General features: G+C 36.8%; 1 protein-coding gene across 1 annotated transcript in view; it reads right to left on the reverse strand.

Annotated features, from left to right (window-relative positions):
• LOC123516414 (26S proteasome non-ATPase regulatory subunit 2-like) overlaps positions 1-20,847 on the reverse strand; it is a 105,811-nt gene that overhangs the window by 1,763 nt on the left and 83,201 nt on the right. Inside the window, exons 8-12 of the mRNA XM_045275678.1 lie at positions 16,865-17,073; positions 11,370-11,646; positions 9,446-9,567; positions 8,589-8,769; positions 3,918-4,170 (exon numbers count right to left, since the gene is read on the reverse strand). Coding sequence (XP_045131613.1) covers positions 3,918-4,170; positions 8,589-8,769; positions 9,446-9,567; positions 11,370-11,646; positions 16,865-17,073 — 1,042 coding nt within the window. The remainder of the gene's footprint in view (positions 1-3,917; positions 4,171-8,588; positions 8,770-9,445; positions 9,568-11,369; positions 11,647-16,864; positions 17,074-20,847) is intronic.

Here is a 20,847-nt window from a genome sequence, read left to right on the forward strand (position 1 = left end):
TTTCCTGTATTCAAATTCAGTTTGTGAGAATATTATATCTTAACTACATTAAGCTACTTTCTTGAATAATTTTCCTGAACAGATTAAAAATCATAATAATGAAAATCCATGACATTAACCACCTTCAGTACTGGAACACATTTTTATCATGAATTTTCAGTATGATTAGACAATTTTATTTACATTAGAAAGGATCTATGGAGGTCAGATGATAAACGGCAAGTCTTCACTATTTTAATCTCCACTAAGTTTGTTTAAACTGTATAAAATCACTAAATAGTGAGCAGAATAAATATGAAAATGGGTCATGGTACTGAAGGGGTTAAGGAAACTGAAGAGCACCTGCTAGACATGTGTGAAATAAAGTGTACATATGTACCTGATTTACTTTCCCACATCTGAAAATACACATGGAGAAGGAAATATTAAAATGGGGAGCAGAGGACTAACATTTATTATGAAGTAGCAGATGTGAGATCATGGAATATGTTAACCCTCTCACAAACCAGATGCACATATGCATCAAAATGTCTTCCTGTGAAACTGTACAGACACATATGTCTTGAAAACCTATTTAAATGGATTTGATATAAGGTTCCTGGTGTAGGTACAAAAGTTTTTGGTGAGTCAGATGCCCATGTTTCACACACAAAAAAAAAAAAAAAAAAAAAAAAAAAAAAAAAAAAACATTGGCAATACTGATGCTTCCCAGAAAAGAGGGATTCTTAGATAATTTGTCAGTTACTATCAGGTTTTTTGGAGATGTCCTAGATGAAAGTTGATAAGTTTTTTATTTCCTCATGTAATTGACATATCATAGTGCCAATAATAGCATTATAAAGCCTATAAACAAGATATTTTATGTGATGCCGAGTGCCCAGAATGCTCATGGAAAAGGGAAACAAGGTTATGAATTTTTTTTTTTTTTTTTTTTGGGGTGGGTGGGTGGGGGAATTAGTCATATGACTTTTTAGTGATTTTTTTGTTATTCTCATAAGTATAATTTCCTTATGAATCTAGTGATACATAATAAATACCAACAAAAGTTTCAAAGGAAAGAAAATTGCTTCTAAATTAAATTTTACAGAGCACAAAAATTTGTATCATGCCCAAATCGCAATCACGCCCAAAGTTAAGATTTTGTGTGTGTGTGTATTTACCTAATTGTAACAATACGGGAAAGGAGCTATGCTCGTACTGTCCCGTCTCCATATCTACTAATGTCCAGCTTTTTCTTAAAATCATGAATATTCCTTGCGTTGACCACTTCCACGTCTAAACTATTCCATGCTTCCACCCTTCTATGAGGGAAGCTATATTTTTTCACATCTCTCCTATAAGTGGCCATTTTTAGTTTTTTCCCATGCCCTCTCGACATTCTTTCATTCCACATACACAGATCTTCCCTATCCATTTTTTCCATGCCAATCATCACTCTGTATATTGCTATCAGGTCTCCCTTTCTCTTCTGTTTTCCAGGGTCGGAAGTTGCATTCTGTTCAGTCTGTCTTCATAAGTCAAATCTCTTAAGTCAGGCACCATTTTTGTTGCAGCCCTCTGTACTTTCTCTAGTTTCCTTATGTGTTTCTTTAAGTTCGAGCCCACTGTATTGTTGCATATTCAAGCCTCGGTCTTATCATTGCAGTAATTATTTTCTTCATCATTTCTTCATCTAAATATACGAACGCCACTCTTATGTTCCTCAATAAGTTCAATACTTCTCCAATTATTTTGTTTATATGTCTCTCTGGCGATAGGTCATTGGTAATTGTCACCCCAAGGTCTTTTTCTTCATGACTGGTTTTATGTCTTCATTTCCTATCTTGTACATACTCCTGATTCTTCTTTCACTCTTGCCAAACTCTAATTTCTTGCATTTTGTCGTGTTGAACTCCATTTGCCATGTACAGCTCCATTTCCATATTCTGTCCAAGTCTTCCTGGAGTAGTTCGCAATCTTTGTCACATCTCACTTTTCTTAACAATTTTGCATCGCCTGCAAATAGGCTCACATAACTGGACACCCCATCCACCATGTCATTTATGTAGACCGCGAACATTACTGGTGCCAACACTGATCCCTGTGGAACTCCACTCTCCACCAAGCCCCATTCTGATGGTCTGTCCTTAATTATTGTTCTCATTTCTCTTCCTACCAAAAGTCTTCCATCCATTTTAGTAAACTGCCATGCACTCCTCCTACCATTTCAAGTTTCCAGATCAGTCTCCGTGTGGTACCTTATCAAAGGCCTTTTTAAATCCAGATATATTCCATCAGCCCAACCATCTCTTTCCTGTATTACATCTATCACCCTCGAATAGTAACATATCAGGTTTGTCGTGCATGAACGCCCTTTTCTAAAACCAAATTGACACTCACAAAGTATGTCATTTTTCTCCAAGAAGTCTGTCCATCTATTCTTCACCACCCTCTCACACATCTTAGCTACCACACTTGTAAGTGACACTGGTCTATAGTTCAATGGGTCTCTTGTTACCTGATTTATAAATTGGGACAATGTTAGCTCTTTTCCAGTCTTGGGGCACTACACCTTCCCTTAATGAGGCATCAATTACTTCACAAACTTTTTCTGCCAGTTGCTCCTGCATTCTCTTAAAATCCATCCTGATACCCCATCAGGTCCCACAGCTTTTCTCACTTCTAAACTCCCCATCATATTCTTGATCTCCTCCACAGTTACTTGAAACTCCTTCATAATCCCTTTCTGTTCCATTACCAGTGGTTTGTCAAAAGCAGTCTCCTTTGTGAATACCTTCCGAAAGCATCCATTCATAGCCTCTGCCATTTCCTGGGATCCTCACTGCATACTCCATTTACTTCTAAACTTTCAATACTTTCTCTATTTTTGATGTTGTTGTTCACATGTCTGTAAAAAGCCTTGGTTGGTCTTTACATTTATCAATTATATCCTTTTCTTGTTTCTTTCTTTCTTCTCTTCTAATCAACACATATTCATTTCTTGCTCTTTTGTAACTTTCCCACTGCTTAATCCGTCTTTTCCTTCTCCACCTCTTCCATGCATCCTCTTTTCTTGTTCTAGCCTTTTCACATCTATCGTTAAACCAGTCCTGCTTTCCAACTTCTCTATGTTGTCTTATTGGTACAAATTTTTCTCACCTTCTTTGTATATTTTTATAAATTCCTTCCACTTTTCATTTGCTCCTTAGCACTCTTGAATTTCATCCAATTTGTCTCTTGAAAGAATTTCTTTAGGTTTCCAAAATCTGTCTTGGCATAATTCCATCTTCCCACTTTATATTCTTCATTTCTTCTAGATTTCTCTTCATCTATCACCTTGAACTCCAAAACTGCATGATCACTCTTTGCTAAAGGGCACTCCACCCTCATCTCCTCAATGACCATTGGCTCTGTACTAAAGACCAAGTCCTCTGTGTGTGTGTGTGTGTGTGTGTGTGTGTGCGTGTGTGTGTGTGTGTGTGTGTGTGTGTGTGTGTGTGTGTGTGTGTGTGTGTGTGTGTGTGTGTGTGTGTGTGTGTGTCTGTGTCTGTGTCTCTCTCTCTCTCTCTCTCTCTCTCTCTCTCTCTCTCTCTCTCTCTCTCTCTCTCTCTCTCTCTCTCTCTCTCTCTATATATATATATATATATATATATATATATATATATATATATATATATATATATATATATATATATATATATAGTTGTTCATTGTCTTCATGAATGGTGGGGTAGGAGAAAAGAAAGCTGGGGAGACTGCATGTATTACCTAAAATGGCTTATAAAGATCAGAAGTGGAAAATTATACAACCTTAAAAAAGGGGTAGGGAGGAAAGGCAACTTACAAAATATGGAAGGATGTCTGATAGAAGAAAGAGGTAGGAATATGGTAAGATGATATGCAGCAAGGATAGAAGTATTGATGTAAAGAATACCTACCTTGCATTGTTGGTTCCAGCACCCACAAGTCCCATGGCAAAAATTGCATTGTGTGCAACGTCAGAATCAGAGTCATGGGAAAATTTACTGAGAGTGTCCAAGATATTGAGTCTTGGATTGGATACTGAAATGAGGCCCAGTGCAAGAGGCACTGCTCGCCTGATGACAGGTTCACAGTATCGCAGCAAGTTACCAAACTGTCGGAAAGACATCTCTGCACCAATGTCTTCTCCCATGGATATGAGAGCAATACCTGAAATTTTCCAAACATAAATTTATAAGCAATACATACATTATCTTACAGCTTCAGCATTTAAAACTACCCTTTCTGAAATCAAAGAAGTGGTAAATGAAAGAATAATTTGCTAGGACAACTATCACCAAAGCTTCCTCTAACAATTCTCAATATTAGAAGAACTTGTTTAAAGCAGGGCCTAAGTGCATTCATAAATGTGGGTAACCATCAGGACCCTGAATATGACTGTCACACCAGTCCACTAGCCACCTTAGTCTATGACAGTTATTTATTCAAGGGATATACTGTAACAGGCTCCATATTACCATTTTTTTTTTCATGCACAAAAACAAAAAAAAAAAAAAAAAAAAAATGCATATAAAGAAAATGTTACAAGAGACCCCTACTGTTTTCCATACATATATAACTCTATATCCTTGTCTTCTGCAATAATTTGGAAGAAAAGCAGATACAAACATAGGCATTAAGTTTATATGGGTTTTTCCTCAGATCATTGTATTTTTTCTGTTTTGTTTTGATTTTTATTCCCTTTACTAAACTATTCCCCGAATGTTGTGGGGAAAGGCAGTTGCACAGAGGTATAACAATTTTATCTATTAATTTTCTCTGTTCTCATAACTCCCATAAGAGATTAACAGATTAGTAAGGAAACAATAATAATAATAATAATAACAATAACAACAACAACAACAATAATAGTTAATAATAACAATAATAAAAGAGTTTGTTAGGCTCATAACCAATATGTAATGGACTCTGAATATTGTAGGAAGAAACTATTTTTTACAACTGTCATGTTTAATTTCCTATTCACCTAGCAAAAGCAGAAGCATAAATTAAAATACATCAGTGAACTGAAAAATTAAAAAGAAATATAAGGCCAGCAATTTCGTCTTTGCTTACACCCATGAAATTGAGAATTGGCCCTCATATCACGTGGGACCATTTTGAAATATTTATCTGCTGTGTCACTGTTCATATAGTAAAGTGAAGATGAAAAGGAGGCTTTCACAAATACACACATAACCACAACCATCATAATACGTCAATCCCTCCAATATAATATATCCAAATTTGAATACAGCATGTTTAACTATCATACATGTCTGATAAATTCTTGTCATTTACTAGACATAGGTGTATTACATAAACGTAATTTACAACCAATTCCAAGATATTTCTATTGCAAAAGTTTGCTTATGGATATAAAAAAAAAAATCTTTTACCTTTCTAACTTTGTCTTTGCCTTATATATGCCACAATATACATAATTGTTTTTTTTCTAAAGATCCTTTATTCATAATTTAAACTGGAAACTTCACATCTCATCTCTTGCTAACACAGCTTCTATGAAGTTATGCTTTCTGTGGCCTCTGTACAAGGGTCCTATCCGTCCTTGTATGGAGTACTCTTCGCATGTTTGGGGTTCCACTCACACAGTTTTATTAGATAGGATGGAATCAAAAGTTTTTCATCTCATCAACTCTCTCCTCTGACTGACTGTCATCAGCCTCTTTCTCACCCCTGAAATGTTGCATCCCTTGCTATCTTTTATCATACTAACTCCTCTTCTGATCTTGCTAACTACATGCCTCCTATCCTCCTGCAGCTTTGCTGCATAAGGCTTTCATTTTCCTCTCATCCCTATTCTGTCCAATTCTCTAATGCAAGAGTTAACCAGTACTCACAGTCATTCATACCTTTCTCTGGTAAACTATGGAAATCCCTGTCTGCTTCTGTATTTTCATCTTCTTTTATAGGATGGGAGTTTCATTGAAAAAACTCTATTCCAAATTAATATTACATATATTCAAAATAAGATAAAGTACATTAGAACAAAGACAATGAAAAGTGATGCAGGACTCTGGACAAACAACAGCAAGACATATGAAACACACACAACACACTCTCCCCCACTCAACTCCACATAAAATACTCTCCACTCATTGAATTACCTTCCAGGAATATCTACTGAAAACACCAATTACCTAATCAAAATGCGTGGTCACCCTTGTCCTACGGCAAATTACTGCTCACCACCATGCATCCACACCCTACCAAGATCCAGAGGAGAAAGACATCCACTTAACCCCAGGTAGTGTCCTTGCCCGACCCCAGTCATCCACTGCCCCAGGTGCCAGTTCACACCATGCTAAATACTTTCTTTCCTTGCACTATTCTCCCTTATACATGTTGTACTATACTTAATGCTAACACAAATAATACTTTCATGCACCCCTCTCCAATATCCCTCCTCATCGAGTTTCTCCTCTCAATTCAATTAGGGACTCAGTATGATAATTTTCCTTCCTAAGCCTACAGTCACCCATGCACACATGCATACCCTATCCACTTTGGCTCTCCTTAACATACCATCTTCCCATGTTACACTTCCTAGAACTTGATTTCTTTTAAGAGGGAGGTTTCAAGACAACTGTCCCAGATATTTGGCTAACTCGGTTAATCTTTTACAGAACTGGTAATCAAGTGGGCCTTTTCTTATTATTTTTTGTTGCCCTTGGCCAGCTTTCCTTATAAAAAAATACTCCTGGTTACGCCAACTCCAGTATAAGCCCTTTCCTGACACCCAGAATTTGCATCGGGTTATGCCCACTTACTGATGTCATGCAAAGAAATGTATGAAAACTTATGGGAGGTTACATTTTATGTGCTAGTGTAGAAATACACCATACATTTTCTTCATACTTGGTCAATAAAATTCTGAAGGGCAAGGCTTTTGTCTGAAACTTGGTTGAAACTGATTTCATCCATATCTTTCTTAGAAGGCGAGTTATTGTTGATAAACCTTAGATGCAATTTTGTGGAGAGAGAGAGAGAGAGAGAGAGAGAGAGAGAGAGAGAGAGAGAGAGAGAGAGAGAGAGAGAGAGAGAGAGAGAGAGAGAGAGAGAGAGAGAGAGAGAGAGAGAGAGAGAGAGAGAGAGAGGCACTTCAGTTCCTATGGTCCTGGGGGCTCTTTAAGCTGATACTTAATTCTTTGCTATGGGACATCTCTCAAAGATGACAACAACAGAATGGTCATCACCATGCCCTGTTATTGGTTTTATTCAAAGTGAGGATGCATTCCAATCTGTCATCTCTTTCCCATATGCTGCAGTGATGCAACTCTCCATTGCACATATTCAAGGCTTATATACTGTATTCTGTCACTTTCCTTTTCTCAGTTTAATGTTCAACTTTTTCTAGATGAACAGAAAGGTTAATCACAAAGACTATTTAGGTTGACAACTCTCACCATCAAAATACAATGTCTTAATTACACAAATAACCATTAATATATGAGAATTCCTGTCAATAATAACCAATGAGTGAACTCAATACACATAACATGAAAGACACAAAATACATCAGACATAATCCAGATTTTCCCACTGTTAGTAACTAAAATATATGTAAAAATTTGTGTAGCTAAATAGTGCCTTTTCCAATGGCAACTGTTAATTTAACCACACTTGACTAAGGGCTCTCCCATAATGGATGTGTTCAGTGTGCCTTCCAGAGTTGATAGAGGATATTAATTTCTAATGATCCTCACTCATCCTGACAATGGTTCTTACTGATATGTTGTTGATATCTCATGTTGCAAGTTACAAAGCTACCAATTTTCTGATATTGTGAAACCAAGGATTTTGACAAAATGTGAGCATAAAGAAACATGCCACTGTACTGGTCACAGTAAGATGACAGTGATTAACCTTCTAGTGACTGCATGTAAGCTAGTTCTGATTACCACCATCTCAAGACAGGCTCTTAAGGTTTGATGTGAATCACATCTGCTAGTACGGTAACAAGAATTGAAACCAAAGTATTTCAAGATTCACCATGACATCCAATCAGAAATATTGAAGACTGCTTTTAATATCGAATAAGCATTCCATTACATAAAAATATAAAGCAACTGCCAAAGGTCAGTTGAACTACACAAGGTAGCACCAGTGGTTAGAGATCCATAACCTTCAATCAGTCAGTGTAATACAGTACCAATCCAAGGACACCAGCTAACTTATTTACATGTCTGCAAGCCCTTCATGACCAGTAATAAAAACATTATTTTAATCTTAAATTTGAAACACTACATGTTAATGATTTTACAACACTGTAAGAGTGAAGGCTGCCTCAACTTGAAAAAGAAAAAAAAAAAAAATTAGTATCAGAATGGTTCTGGACAAGTAGAAATTTTTGTGAGAAACTGAATATCTTTTTTGTTGTAGGAGTCCCTGGTCTGGTACAGTTGTGCTGCCAGACACCATAAAGAAGGGAGTAATTTATCTTAAGAAATCTTCATACAGTAATAGATACAACTTACTAATATCGGGGGGAGGGGGGGATTACAGTAAGTTTCAAATATCTATGCAGTCATTATAGTACTTGAGCCAAACAAACACAACATACTAACCAAGTACTGCCACAGCCTGTTGGGAGGACAGGTCAACTTCCTTCTCTTCCGGTTTGTCCTTGTCCTTCTCTTTGTCCTTATCCTTATCCTTATCCTTATCTTTATCCTTATCCTTTTTATCCTTAGATTTGGACTCTTCTTGGTCATAGTGATCCGTACAGATATGAAGCATTTCTTGAACCTAAAAAAAGAACAGATTAGTCTCCATCAACATTTCACCTTAATATGAATCTTTCATACCCTTGCTTCAGAATTTCCAAAATTATTGCTTAAAAAATTCTTGAAACACATTGTAATTAATACATTTTAATCACATCTTGGGAAATTGCACAAATATCTTTCCTATACTAATACAACAAAATTACTGATCTATTTCATATAAGAGTGGAACTGGCCAAGGGCACCCCAATTCTAAGAAGCAAAACAGGACCATTAAGGTGCCAGTCCCCAAACCGAGTAAAAAAAAAGTACAAGTGTCTTCAAAACCTCTTTCTCTTGAAAAAGGTTCATGGAAATACAGTAATAGACAAGGAGTTCCAGAGTTTACCAAAGAAAGGAATGATTTATTTCCTCTTATCAACTCTTTCACGTTCCTATATAAAAGGAACTGAACTTAATCTTCATTTTATTATCTTCTAGCATATTTCAACAAAATTTTCTCTTATCTTCTCTTCACTGTTAGGATCTTATTGTAAGCTTTTTACTACACATTCTCCAAGCCTTCTTTTCTTTATTATACCACTTCTGTTACTTTTGTAGTTATTGTCTTACACACTACATTCATCCAGAGGTTATACTCTACACTATTAATATATTAAGCAATTTCCTTTATAGTCAATTGGTTAGCTTTTACTCACCTTAAGGACATTACCTGAGCCAGCATAGGCACACACTTCAATTAATGTCCCTGTCATCTGCCTGAAGGGTGTTGGAAGGTTTTCAATGCAGGAAAGAACCACTTCACATTTGTCTTGACACCCTGTTTGGAGAGAAAGTCATACAAAATTAACAAGAAAATTTACTCTTCTATTTTGCTATTGTAAAAACTCTTACTTCACATGAAAGGACTGCTACACAGCCGGAACAAAAGGAAATTGCCAGCTTATTCCATAAAATCTGAGATGACATAGATGATAAGAGGAAAGAAGAGGGAGCATTCAAGATTCTTTCTCTTTATATTCCTTCCTACAATGTGGTAAGGCAGTCCTAGCTATAAAACTTAATGAGATCTCCAGTAGTTAGTTACATATACAGGGAAATATTAATAAGAGGGAGCCAATAAATTCCAATAGCCTTTTGAAAATTTAAGTCAGTGAAAGCATGGAAAACATCACTGCAAAAGATTTGAATTGATAGTATAAAGTAGTAAGCATGTAGAGGAGAGGAACAAGCCCTGAATCATCTACGATAATTATTAACAAATATTTGAGCAAAGACTTTAGCTTTAGAGATAGATGATACAGCAGTGGTGCCATAAGGCTGAAATTAATTGAGGGAAAGGTAACATTGTAAAGTTATTGGTAAGTCATGAGAGAAGTTGAATCTAGAAAGGTTTTGATTTTCTTATTAATGAAGGCATTTTTAGCTAGTTGGAGGGCAGACTTGGCATGATTCCTGAAAAAAAATATTAAGTATATGAGATTCAGGTCATAGAAGGCTCAGTATCTTTCGTGGAGCACCTCTTAATCAAGGACAGCACAAGAAGAGACTGTTAAACTAAAGCTTAGAAGGTTTAGGTTGAGAGAGGAATGCACACCATGCCAGACACAATCACCTCTGTCATGGACTCAGCACAGAGACAGATCTCTGACACAGGAGCAGCAGTCACTCCCAAGGAAAATCAATATAATACCTCCTTATGTCTCCCAATTAAGAGGCAAAATGGCAGCAGTATATCTACTGTAGGGGGTCCTGGGGAGGGATTGGAGCAGAAAGACAAGATACAGACAAATATGAGGTTGTAATTGAAGGAGCCCAAAGAAGGTAGGGTGACAACATAAGCAGAAGAATAAAAAAAAAAGTCAAGAATGTTAAGCATATCTAAGACAGTCAAGAATAAGACTCAGCATAGAGACAGATCTCTGACACAGAAGCAGCAGTCACTCCCAAGGAAAATCAATATAATACCTCCTTATGTCTCCCAATTAACAAAGACAAAATGGCAGCAGTATCTCTACTGTAGGGGGTCCTGGGGAGGGATTGAAGCAGAAAGACAAGATACAGACAAATATGAGGTTATAATTGAAGCCCAAAGAAGATAGGGTGACAACATAAGTAAAAAAAAAAAAAAAAAAAAAAAAAAAAAAAAAAGTCAAGAATGTTAAGCATATCTAAGACAGTCAAGGATAAGAGTACATTGTTGCTGAAATTGCTATAGGTCACAGAAGATAAAGTTAAAGGTTAGCTCCCCACCATGTTCAGTGAAGGGAGAGGAAATCCAAAGCTGGTGGTGAGCACTGAAGTCTCCAAGAATGGAGATATTTGTGTAAGAGGAGTCAAACTGTGCTTTTACTTGGAGTAAATAGACAAAGAATTTCTTGTATTAAGGTTAGGTGATAAGTATAGAGCACAAATAAATTTTGTTTATGAATTATTCTAAAGTCACAGCAAGATGAAGACGACTTGGAAAATTTAGAAGTGTAGACATGAAAGGAAATTAAATCATTACACATATACTCTTGTAATTTCAATCTCATCCTTCTTGATCACCACTTTCATCAACTCCTTAACTGTTCTTGCAAACAAATTACATCAAAGTCTTATTTATTAACTAAGTCTTACCTAGATAAGCAAGAGCCAGACCCAGGGAAATGAATCTGGCATAGGTTTCCTTGAGCTCCAACTCAGACTTGGCAAGTAATGTAGTGACCAGAGCCTCCACCACAAGCTGGTTGGTAGTGCCTACAGCAATCATACCACATGCCAAAGCTGTGATGCCCACCACTTCTAATGAACACTTATCATCAGAAAGCACCGGCAGCAACACCTTCAGCACTGCTTCTCTGTTGCTACCAGCATATGCCAGACCCAGGCCCAGGATGGCACCAATACGAATAATCTGATGATATAAAATCCATTACATATCATATGTTAGTCTTGCAATACCAATTAGTTAATTGTATTCAGGATATTATCAGCTCTTAACCTATACAGAGTCATCCTTTTTCAGAAGTACGGATCGTGGTAGATTGAATTTTTTCAATATTTTTTATTTACCCCATATAATCTTGGAAAAAAAAAAAAAAAAAAAAAAAAAAAAATCATATATATATATTATTTCAATGTGATGATCCGAAGTGTGGCTACCATGCGATACTTGTTATCGAATACTTTCCCTTCTGAGAGTGCACAATGTCAGACTAAGGAAAGAGAATTCTATATCTTTTTTTACCTTATATTCTCTACTTTGCATACACATTCTACAACTCTATAATGTGTATAATAAATATTTTCTATTTTATATCAGAGACATCTATAGGTAAACAAGAATTGTTAGTTCAGGTTGGATGTGCATGTGGCAACACCCTATGTCTAATGTGTGCCAAAATACTTATAGCTATTTTTTTTTTTTTTTATCCATCTAAACTGTAGTTTTCTGTTTCATTCTATTGCTTTGATGATATATGTATGATGATGTATGCATCAGACAAAAAGAAAATAGCCCCTAAGTATGTTTCAATTCCTACTGAAGTATTCATATTCACTCCATAATAAATACGAACCAAAAATACATGTATGTATGTATGTATGTATGTATGTATGTATGTATGTATGTATGTATATATGTATGTATGCATGTATCCATGTGTGTGTGTGTGTGTATATATATATATATATATATATATATATATATATATATATATATATATATATATATATATATATATATATATATATATATATATATATATATATATATATATATATATATATATATATATATATATATATATATATCAGGGGTTCAGTGTTTTGCCGGACAACCCTTGCCAACAAACTATTGTGTGTGTGAACAAGTGTTGTTGTGAGTGAGTGAGTGAGTGCGTGCGTGCGTGCGTGTGTTCGAAGCTTTGCATCGCCATCTCATAGCTTCGACCGGAGCCGTCCTGGTCCTCCGCCGGCGCTACGCTTGTCACTCAGGCCTCTTCCTTCTGACCCACACACACACTCCTGCCCTTCGGTAAGACGTTTATACTATTATTTTTTTTGTACAGTATTTTTGGGTATGTTATGGTTGTATAATATGCGTTGTGTGTTATGTTGTGTGCATGGGCGTGAAGTGACAGCTGTGCCTTTGACAGCTTCCATGAGGGCTTGCCGGCTCTTACCAGCGCATATTCGACCTGCAGCGTCTGGCGTACCTGGCCTACACCGTGCCTTGGTTCGGATACCTGTGACCGAACCCAGTACCTGCTAGAACCCTCTTGCACGTATGGATTCCTCTTTCTGGTACCATGGTTTCTGCCTGCTGCCGCTAGTGGTCACCTTATCTACGCCCCATGGGGCTGAGTCGTCCCGGTTGTGCCCACGATGGACGTGTGACCTGTCCTATGTGAACGCCAGCTACCTCTCGGCGAGGCTATAAGGACCCTATCTACGTCTTCTGCCACCACCTGCTCACAGGAGTGTCGCGCTGTCGAGGCTTACTCCCGCACTTCATCTCATCCATTGTTTGTGTGTGAATGACTTGTGTGAATGAGGGTTGTGTGAAAGTTGGGGTGTGAGTGTTTTGCTTAGGTGTTGTTTGTGAAATATATTAATTGTTATTTTCCGTGGTGAGTTTATTACCCGGGTCTATATAAAAGAATCAAAAGGGGTCGTGGCCGTCTAGCTACAGAGTATTGTCCTAATTCAACCTTTACTGGGCAAACCCCTTACAATATATATATATATATATATATATATATATATATATATATATATATATATATATATATATATATATATATCTATAAAGATTTATTCGTGACTTGTCGTAAATTTCTACGTTACTGTTAGTTACATATCTTATATATAGAAACAAAATTCAAGGACAAACAAAGGGTCTACAAGAAAATCTTAAACATACGCACTTCTCAAGGAGGTATGTATATATACGTACTAAACAATGTATGGGTTAATCAATATGTATCTGAAAAGTAGTTCACAGAAGATAAATGTTCCAAAGACATGACTTTTGAAAGGCATTTCTCAACAGTGCTGCTGAAATTCACTATTTCTTTATTTATACAAGCACATAATTCATCATTAATCATTATATACCTTATATAAAAACAATCATCAGCATAAGCAAATGAGAGGGGGCAGTAAACACCTTCCAAAACAATAAATACTCCTTGTGAGGTCAAAAGTACTGACTCAGAAGGTGCTGTGATATTTATCATAAAAGCCAGTGTGACCTCACTAAACATTTCCCTTTGTTTCACAACATAAGGGGGTAGTCACAGCCTGCCCACTAAAGGCAACTTTCTTCTTTCGCACAAAACTACATGCATGTAGTGATACACACATCCTTCACTCAAACTTCAAAATTAAATATGGTGACTCCTACACCACCCTAACAAGTGTTGTTCTAAAAAAGGGAACCATTAATGTCTCCAGGTAGGACTGCTTAAATGTCTTGACACTCACTCAGCTTTTTCCACATTAACTTCTGCTACATTTGTAGTCTTAGATTTAAATTTCAATCTGTAGCACACCACTAAACCTTACCTTCTTTCCCTTATTGAAAGATAGGTGTCTGAGACAACTGACAGTAGCCTATTTTCAGTTCTCTCCTACTTTTTTATATCCTTATTTTCATTCCAAAGCTCGATGTTGTGTCTATGTGCACAAAGACTTAACTTGCATATACTCCTACCCAAGTGGAGCACATTCTACACACCCTTCTTTTTTGGATATCACTATTCTTAGAAACTTCATTGTTCAACTGAAAGCTTTGGCTTTCCTCTCCTTTTATTTATTATCCTGGTACTTTGCTATTCTCCATGATTTTGAGCAAGTGGTGCAACACCATACTTTTATTCCTAACTGTCTTGGAGATACACCCAGCAATCTTGACCTTTTCTTAGCCTCTGATCCTTTTGCATGGGCTGTTACTGTATTTTCTCCATTGAGTTCTTCAGATCACAATCTCATATCTGTACTCTATCCTATCTTTCCAATCTTTCTTCAGGATTTTCCAAGGAGGAGGTGTTTCTGGCATTTTGCCTCTGGTAGATGGAGGGACCTGAGGAAGTATGCTGATTTTCCTTAGAATGGTTACTCCTTTCATGTCAAAGATCCCATCTCTGTGTGTTGAACAAATAACATAGGTCATAGTGTCTGGAATAGAGGAGTACATTCCTCACTCTTTCTCTCAACCTAAACCTTTCAAACCATGGTTCAACACAGCCTGTTCTCATGCTATACATGACATAGAAGTGGTCCACAAAAGGTGATTGCATCTTCCATCACAAGAATCTATTGCACTTTATATATATATGTCTGAAATCATGCCATGTTTGTTCTCCAACTAAAGTGCGTTCATCCAAAGAATCCAGGCCGAAACTGCTAGTTCGGTTGGCAGCCCTGCCCACCCCCGCCACCACTAAACCTTCCCAACACTTAAATTTTCTTCAAGTACATTTATTTTTCTTCACTTAACTCAATAGATATACAAGTTTATAGCTTGAAGAAAAATAAATGTACTTGAAGAAAATTTAAGTGTCGGGAAGGTTTAGTGGTGGCGGGGGTGGGCAGGCTGCCAACCAAACTAGCAGTTTTGGCCTGGATTCTTTGGATGAACGGACTATAGCCAAAAAACACATACATAAATAAAAAGTATCAAAATCTTTCAAGATCCATCTCCCCTCAAGACTTTTGGCACTTATCCCAAAACATCTCCAATAACTTTCTTTCTTCATCTTTCCCTATTTTATTTCATCATAATAGCACCACTGCAATCTCCTCTATTTCTAAGGATGAATTCTTCTCCCAAAAATTCTATCTTGGATGATTCTAGGCTTGTTCCTCTTTCGCCACCCTCCTCTAACTATTTTATGCTATCTATATAATTCTTCACAATGATGTTTTCCATACCCCCACTGAAATAAACCCTCAGAAAGTTTATGGATCTTATGGGGTCCCTTCTATTGTTCTCAGAAGCAGTGCCTCCATGTTCGTACCCTGCCTAATTCAACTTGTTTAACTCTGTCTATGAACATTTAATATTCCATCTTGTTAGAGATGTACCTACATTCAGCCTGTTTCTAAAAAGGTTGACTTCTAATCCTTCAAACTAGCACCATTGTTTTAATATGCTTTTTTAATTTTTTCAATCTATCCTCAACAGGAAAATTGTTAAACATCTATCACTCCACAAACTTTTATCTGATTGCCAGTATGGCTTCTGTCAACACTGCTCTACTGGTGATCTTCTGGTTTTCCTTACTGAGTCTTGGTCATCCTCTTTTAGTGATTTTGGTAAAACTTTTGCTGTTGCCTTAGATATATCATAAAATCTTGATAGAGTCTGGCACAAAGCTTTGATTTCCACACTACCGTCATATGGCTTCTATCTCTCTCTCTGTCTGCAGCTTCATTTCAAGTTTCCTCTGCAACCATTCTATTGATGCTGTGGTAGATTGTAATTGTTTTTTCTCCGAACTATATTATGGTGTTCCTAACAGTTCTGTCCTGTCATCCACTCTCTTCCTATTATTCATCAAAGATCTTCTAAACAAAACTTCTTGTCCTATCCACTCATATGATGATAATACTACCCTGCATTTTTCCACATTGTTTTATAGACCACCAAAACTTCAGGAAGTACACAGATCATGCAGGGATACCACAGAATGCCTGACTTCTGACCTTTCAAAAATTTCTGCTTGGGGCATAGCAAAGCCAGTATTATCTAACGCCTCAAAAAGTTGATTCCTCCATCAACTAAAAACAACCTTCCAGAGAGCTATCTCCTCTTCTTCAATGACACTTAACTGTCCCTTTCTCCTTTCTCTCAATTCTATTCTGTCCACCTCTCTAATGTTAACCAGTATTCTTAATCATTCAACCCATTTTCAGGTAAACTCTGGAACTATGTGCCTGCTCCGGTATTCCCTTTCAAGAGGGAGGTTTCAAGATACTTATCCTCTCTTTTAAATTACCCCTTCTGACTGTACAGAAACCAGTACTTCAGTGGGCCTTTTTTTAATAACTATTTTTGTTACCCTTGACTGGTTACCCCTCAAAAAATTTAATTCTATTGTCCATGCTTCACAACAAAATATACTTACTGTGACTCTGTGTGAAATGTAATCTGAAAGAAGAGCAAGAGCTGGGTCACACTCATTTCTCACACCACTGTTGACAATCCCACATGCCAAGAGGGCACCAGACTTGATGAAGTTTTCCGAAGAATACAGGTACTTGTCAATCTGAGTCAGTCCACCATCAACATCCCAAAGAAGAATGAGACCAAGGGATGCTGTAGCACTTAACATACCTGTAAAAACAAATTCATCATCATAACTCACCAAACCAATCAAAAACTTATAACATAGATAAATTCTAACTGTTTTTGCAGCAAATGTCCACACACATATAATGGGAAGTTTTCAGAAATAGTGGTTGCCACCAGGTGGCAGCACCAGGGTTGTCCCCTTGTCGCTCATAAGAGCAATATCAGATATACCTACACTGTCATTCTACATACATAAAGATGCAATGAGCTTATATAACATTTTTCTACATAATTCCTTCAAAGTAGTAACACATGTAAAACCAAACTCTATTCATGAACAAATGTATACAAGTTGATTTTCTAGTGAATCGGCAGTTTAGATTTATTTGGTCATCTCAGATTTCCAAAACAGCACACCCTTGATCGGAAATGTAATAATCCAGATGACAGGAGACATAAAGATAACGTGTCTGTGCTAGTTAAAAGTCCAAAATTACATAGATTTACTTCCTAGTACATGAAAACAGCAATATGAATTAAAAATAGGCAACTTGAGAGTCCTGGCGATAGTAATGCTGTATCTCTAACCAAAACAAACACCTGACTCGGCCGCGCTGGTTGAACCTGGGAAACACGTTGTTATACAAGAAGTTGATTCTTTGATGTGGTGCCCATCTCCACTACTACTCTTCTCCCGTCACTCAAGGGCAGTCCTGTGAGATGTTTGTTTTGGTGCTCGTCTGCTGCTCGATTACTTTGCTGTGTTGCTTGCTTCGTGAGAAGAGATGCTAAAATCCCCACGAAAATAACTAGATCCATTTATCACGATCTTACTGAGTATGCTGTGTCATATTATATAAAGCAGTCTGATTATTTATCTTTGCCATTGTCCAAATCAATAGATTTTATACTTGTAGTATCCCTTATTTAAGATATTACTAGCAGTTTACTCGATAATCACAAAAAAAATATTTGTTTGGACCATATTCTCCCTATATTATCCACACAGGATATTTAATAGTCGATAAATCATTTCAATACTATCATGCTAATCAATGTTCTATGCATCTGTACCCAGCTGGAATTTACTACAACAATATTTTAGCTCATGTCACTAGGGGATAACCGGCGGCCATGACAGTTCTGAAAACTCCCAATTCCATCCCATTCACATCCACAGGAGAAAATACAAATTCTGCTCATGCAGAACTAAACACAATATATAAAGCTTCTGTTCTCTGATCAGTATCAATACAAGAGTTACCCCCAACATGTGTGCTTGCAATATGCATTTCTCACAATAAGCAGCTTCATTTCTATAATATTCATTATCAATTGTTTTCAATATGCAACAAAATTATTGTTAGGCAAATTTGATAGTATAATTTGAAGGATAAAATGGTGGTTACCCTCAATATGCACCTTCAATAAGTGTGCATATCTGATTCAGCACATTGGTGCCACTGAACCACTGGACTATGACCCTTAAGTTAGTGGTTAGTGCATCACTAGACTCCAACTGGTGAACACGTATGCCTATACCTCACTCAACACACACACCTAAAAAACAATGAACCGGACATAATGTCTGTGGTGGAAACAAAGTTAAGGCCTGAAATAAAGCTAGATTGGTTTGATGTAAAACACTACAAAGTATGGAGAAATGTTAGAAAGAAAAAATGAGGTGGTGGTATAATGGTTTTTACTAAGAAGGATCTGATAGTGAAGTGAAGGAGGTGAACTTTAGTAAGGGAAATGAGGAAGTGGTAAGTATGCTTATAACAGATGGTAAGAGGGACATAAATATTATAACAGTATACATACCACCCAGAACCAGTGCTTGGAACTATGAACAGTATCAAATGGTGATGAGAAATACTCTAGACAGAATGAAACAGGAACTCATCAGAAAGGATAGAGTGATGATAGTCAGGGACTTTAATTGTAAGGAAATAGTGTGGGAAGACTACGAAGTGGTGAATGGTGGTGAGTGGGCAGAGGAATTGTTAAAGGTAGCAACAAGATCACCAACAAGGTGCAGGGGACAGGATGTTGCAGCGAGGTTGGATTTGGTATTTACCAGGGGCATCTCCCTAAAAGAGGAAATTGAACATGAATGTCCCTTGGGGAAAAGCGACCATGATGTCCTAAGTTTTGAGCTGGATATGGAATTAAGCACGGAAAAGAGTGTGGAGCACAGGGAGGAAAAATTAAATTATGTTAGGGCAAATTATAACCATATAAGAGTTCTTTAATGAAATTGACTGGACTGTGATATACCAGGAAGTGGATATGCAATTGAAATACGATAAATTTATGGATTTATATAACTCTGCTGTGAAGAAGTTTGTGCCATATCACAGAAAGAGGACTTTAAATAATAAACAGTGGTTTAATAGAAATTGTGAAGAAGCAAAAAAGAACAAAGAAAAGGCATGGAAGAAACTTAAGAAAACAGTGAAGTATTATCAAGAGAAGTCTACAAAACAGCAAGGAATAGATATGTTGAAGTAAGGAGAACAGCACAAAAGGAATATGAACAGAGAGTGGTGGAAAACTGTGATAGTGACCCTAAAATGTTTTACAAATTCATAAATGGAAAACTAAATAAAAGGGAGGCAATAGAAAAAGTAAAAGATGGGGAAGAAGTATATGAGGATGCTAGAGATATAGCTGAAATATTGAACAACTTTTGCAAAGTGTTTACAAAGGAGGAGCATTTTACAGGAGGAAGGCCTAGGGAAATAAAGCAAATGCAGGACATCATGGTTACTAAAGAAGATATAAGGAAAATTATAAGTAACTTGGATATTAATAAATCAATGGGGCCTGATGGCATATCTGGGAGGTTGCTAAAAGAATGTAAGGATCAATTGTTGAACCCCATATTTGATATTGTGGAAACCTCCATACGAACAGGAATAGTCCCGAAAGAGTGGAAAAGAGCTGATGTTGTGCCTATATATAAGAATGGTAGTAGAATGGAACCGTTAAATTACAAACCAGTATCGTTGACTAGTATATTGTGCAAGATATGTGAAGAAGTAATTAAAGCAAAGTGGAGTGAGTATCTAGAAAGTGAAAACATTCTGAGTGAAAGGCAGTTTGGTTTCAGAAAAGGAAAATCGTGTGTATCCAATTTATTATGTTTTTATTCAAGAGTGACTGACATACTACAACATAGAGAGGGATGGGTGGATGCTATTTACCTGGACTTGAGAAAGGCCTTTGATAAAGTGCCACACAATAGACTGATGTGGAAACTAAAGAAGATTGGAGGAGTAAGTGATAAACTAGCAAAATGGATGGTAAATTACTTAGTGGGAAGAGAAATGCAAACAGTGGTGAAAGGAAAGAAGTCCGAGTGGAAAAAGGTAACCAGTGGAGTTCCACAAGGGTCAGTGCTTGGTCCCATCATGTTTTTGATTTATGTTAATGATATGCCAGTAGGAATTGACAGTTACATGAATATATTGAGAGTTACATGAATATGTTTGCAGACGATACTAAAATTATGAGGAGAGTAAAGAATGTGAAAGATTGTAACAAGTTACAGGAAGATCTTGATAAAATATATGAGTGGAGTAAAGAGTGGCAGATGTAATTTAATATAAACAAGAGCCATGTTATGAAAATGGGAAGAAGTAGATACAGACCAAACAGGGATTACAGGCTGGGTGATGAGAAAATTGAAGAGACCAATGAGGAGAAAGACCTAGGAGTAATCGTGCAAAACACTTTGTCACCGGAGAAATACATTAACAAGATATTTGGGAAAACATATAACATGCTTCAAAATATTGGTCTTGCATTCCA

Source organism: Portunus trituberculatus, chromosome 41 (genome assembly GCF_017591435.1).
Source record: "Portunus trituberculatus isolate SZX2019 chromosome 41, ASM1759143v1, whole genome shotgun sequence".
NCBI classification, from domain to species: Eukaryota; Metazoa; Arthropoda; class Malacostraca; order Decapoda; family Portunidae; genus Portunus; species Portunus trituberculatus.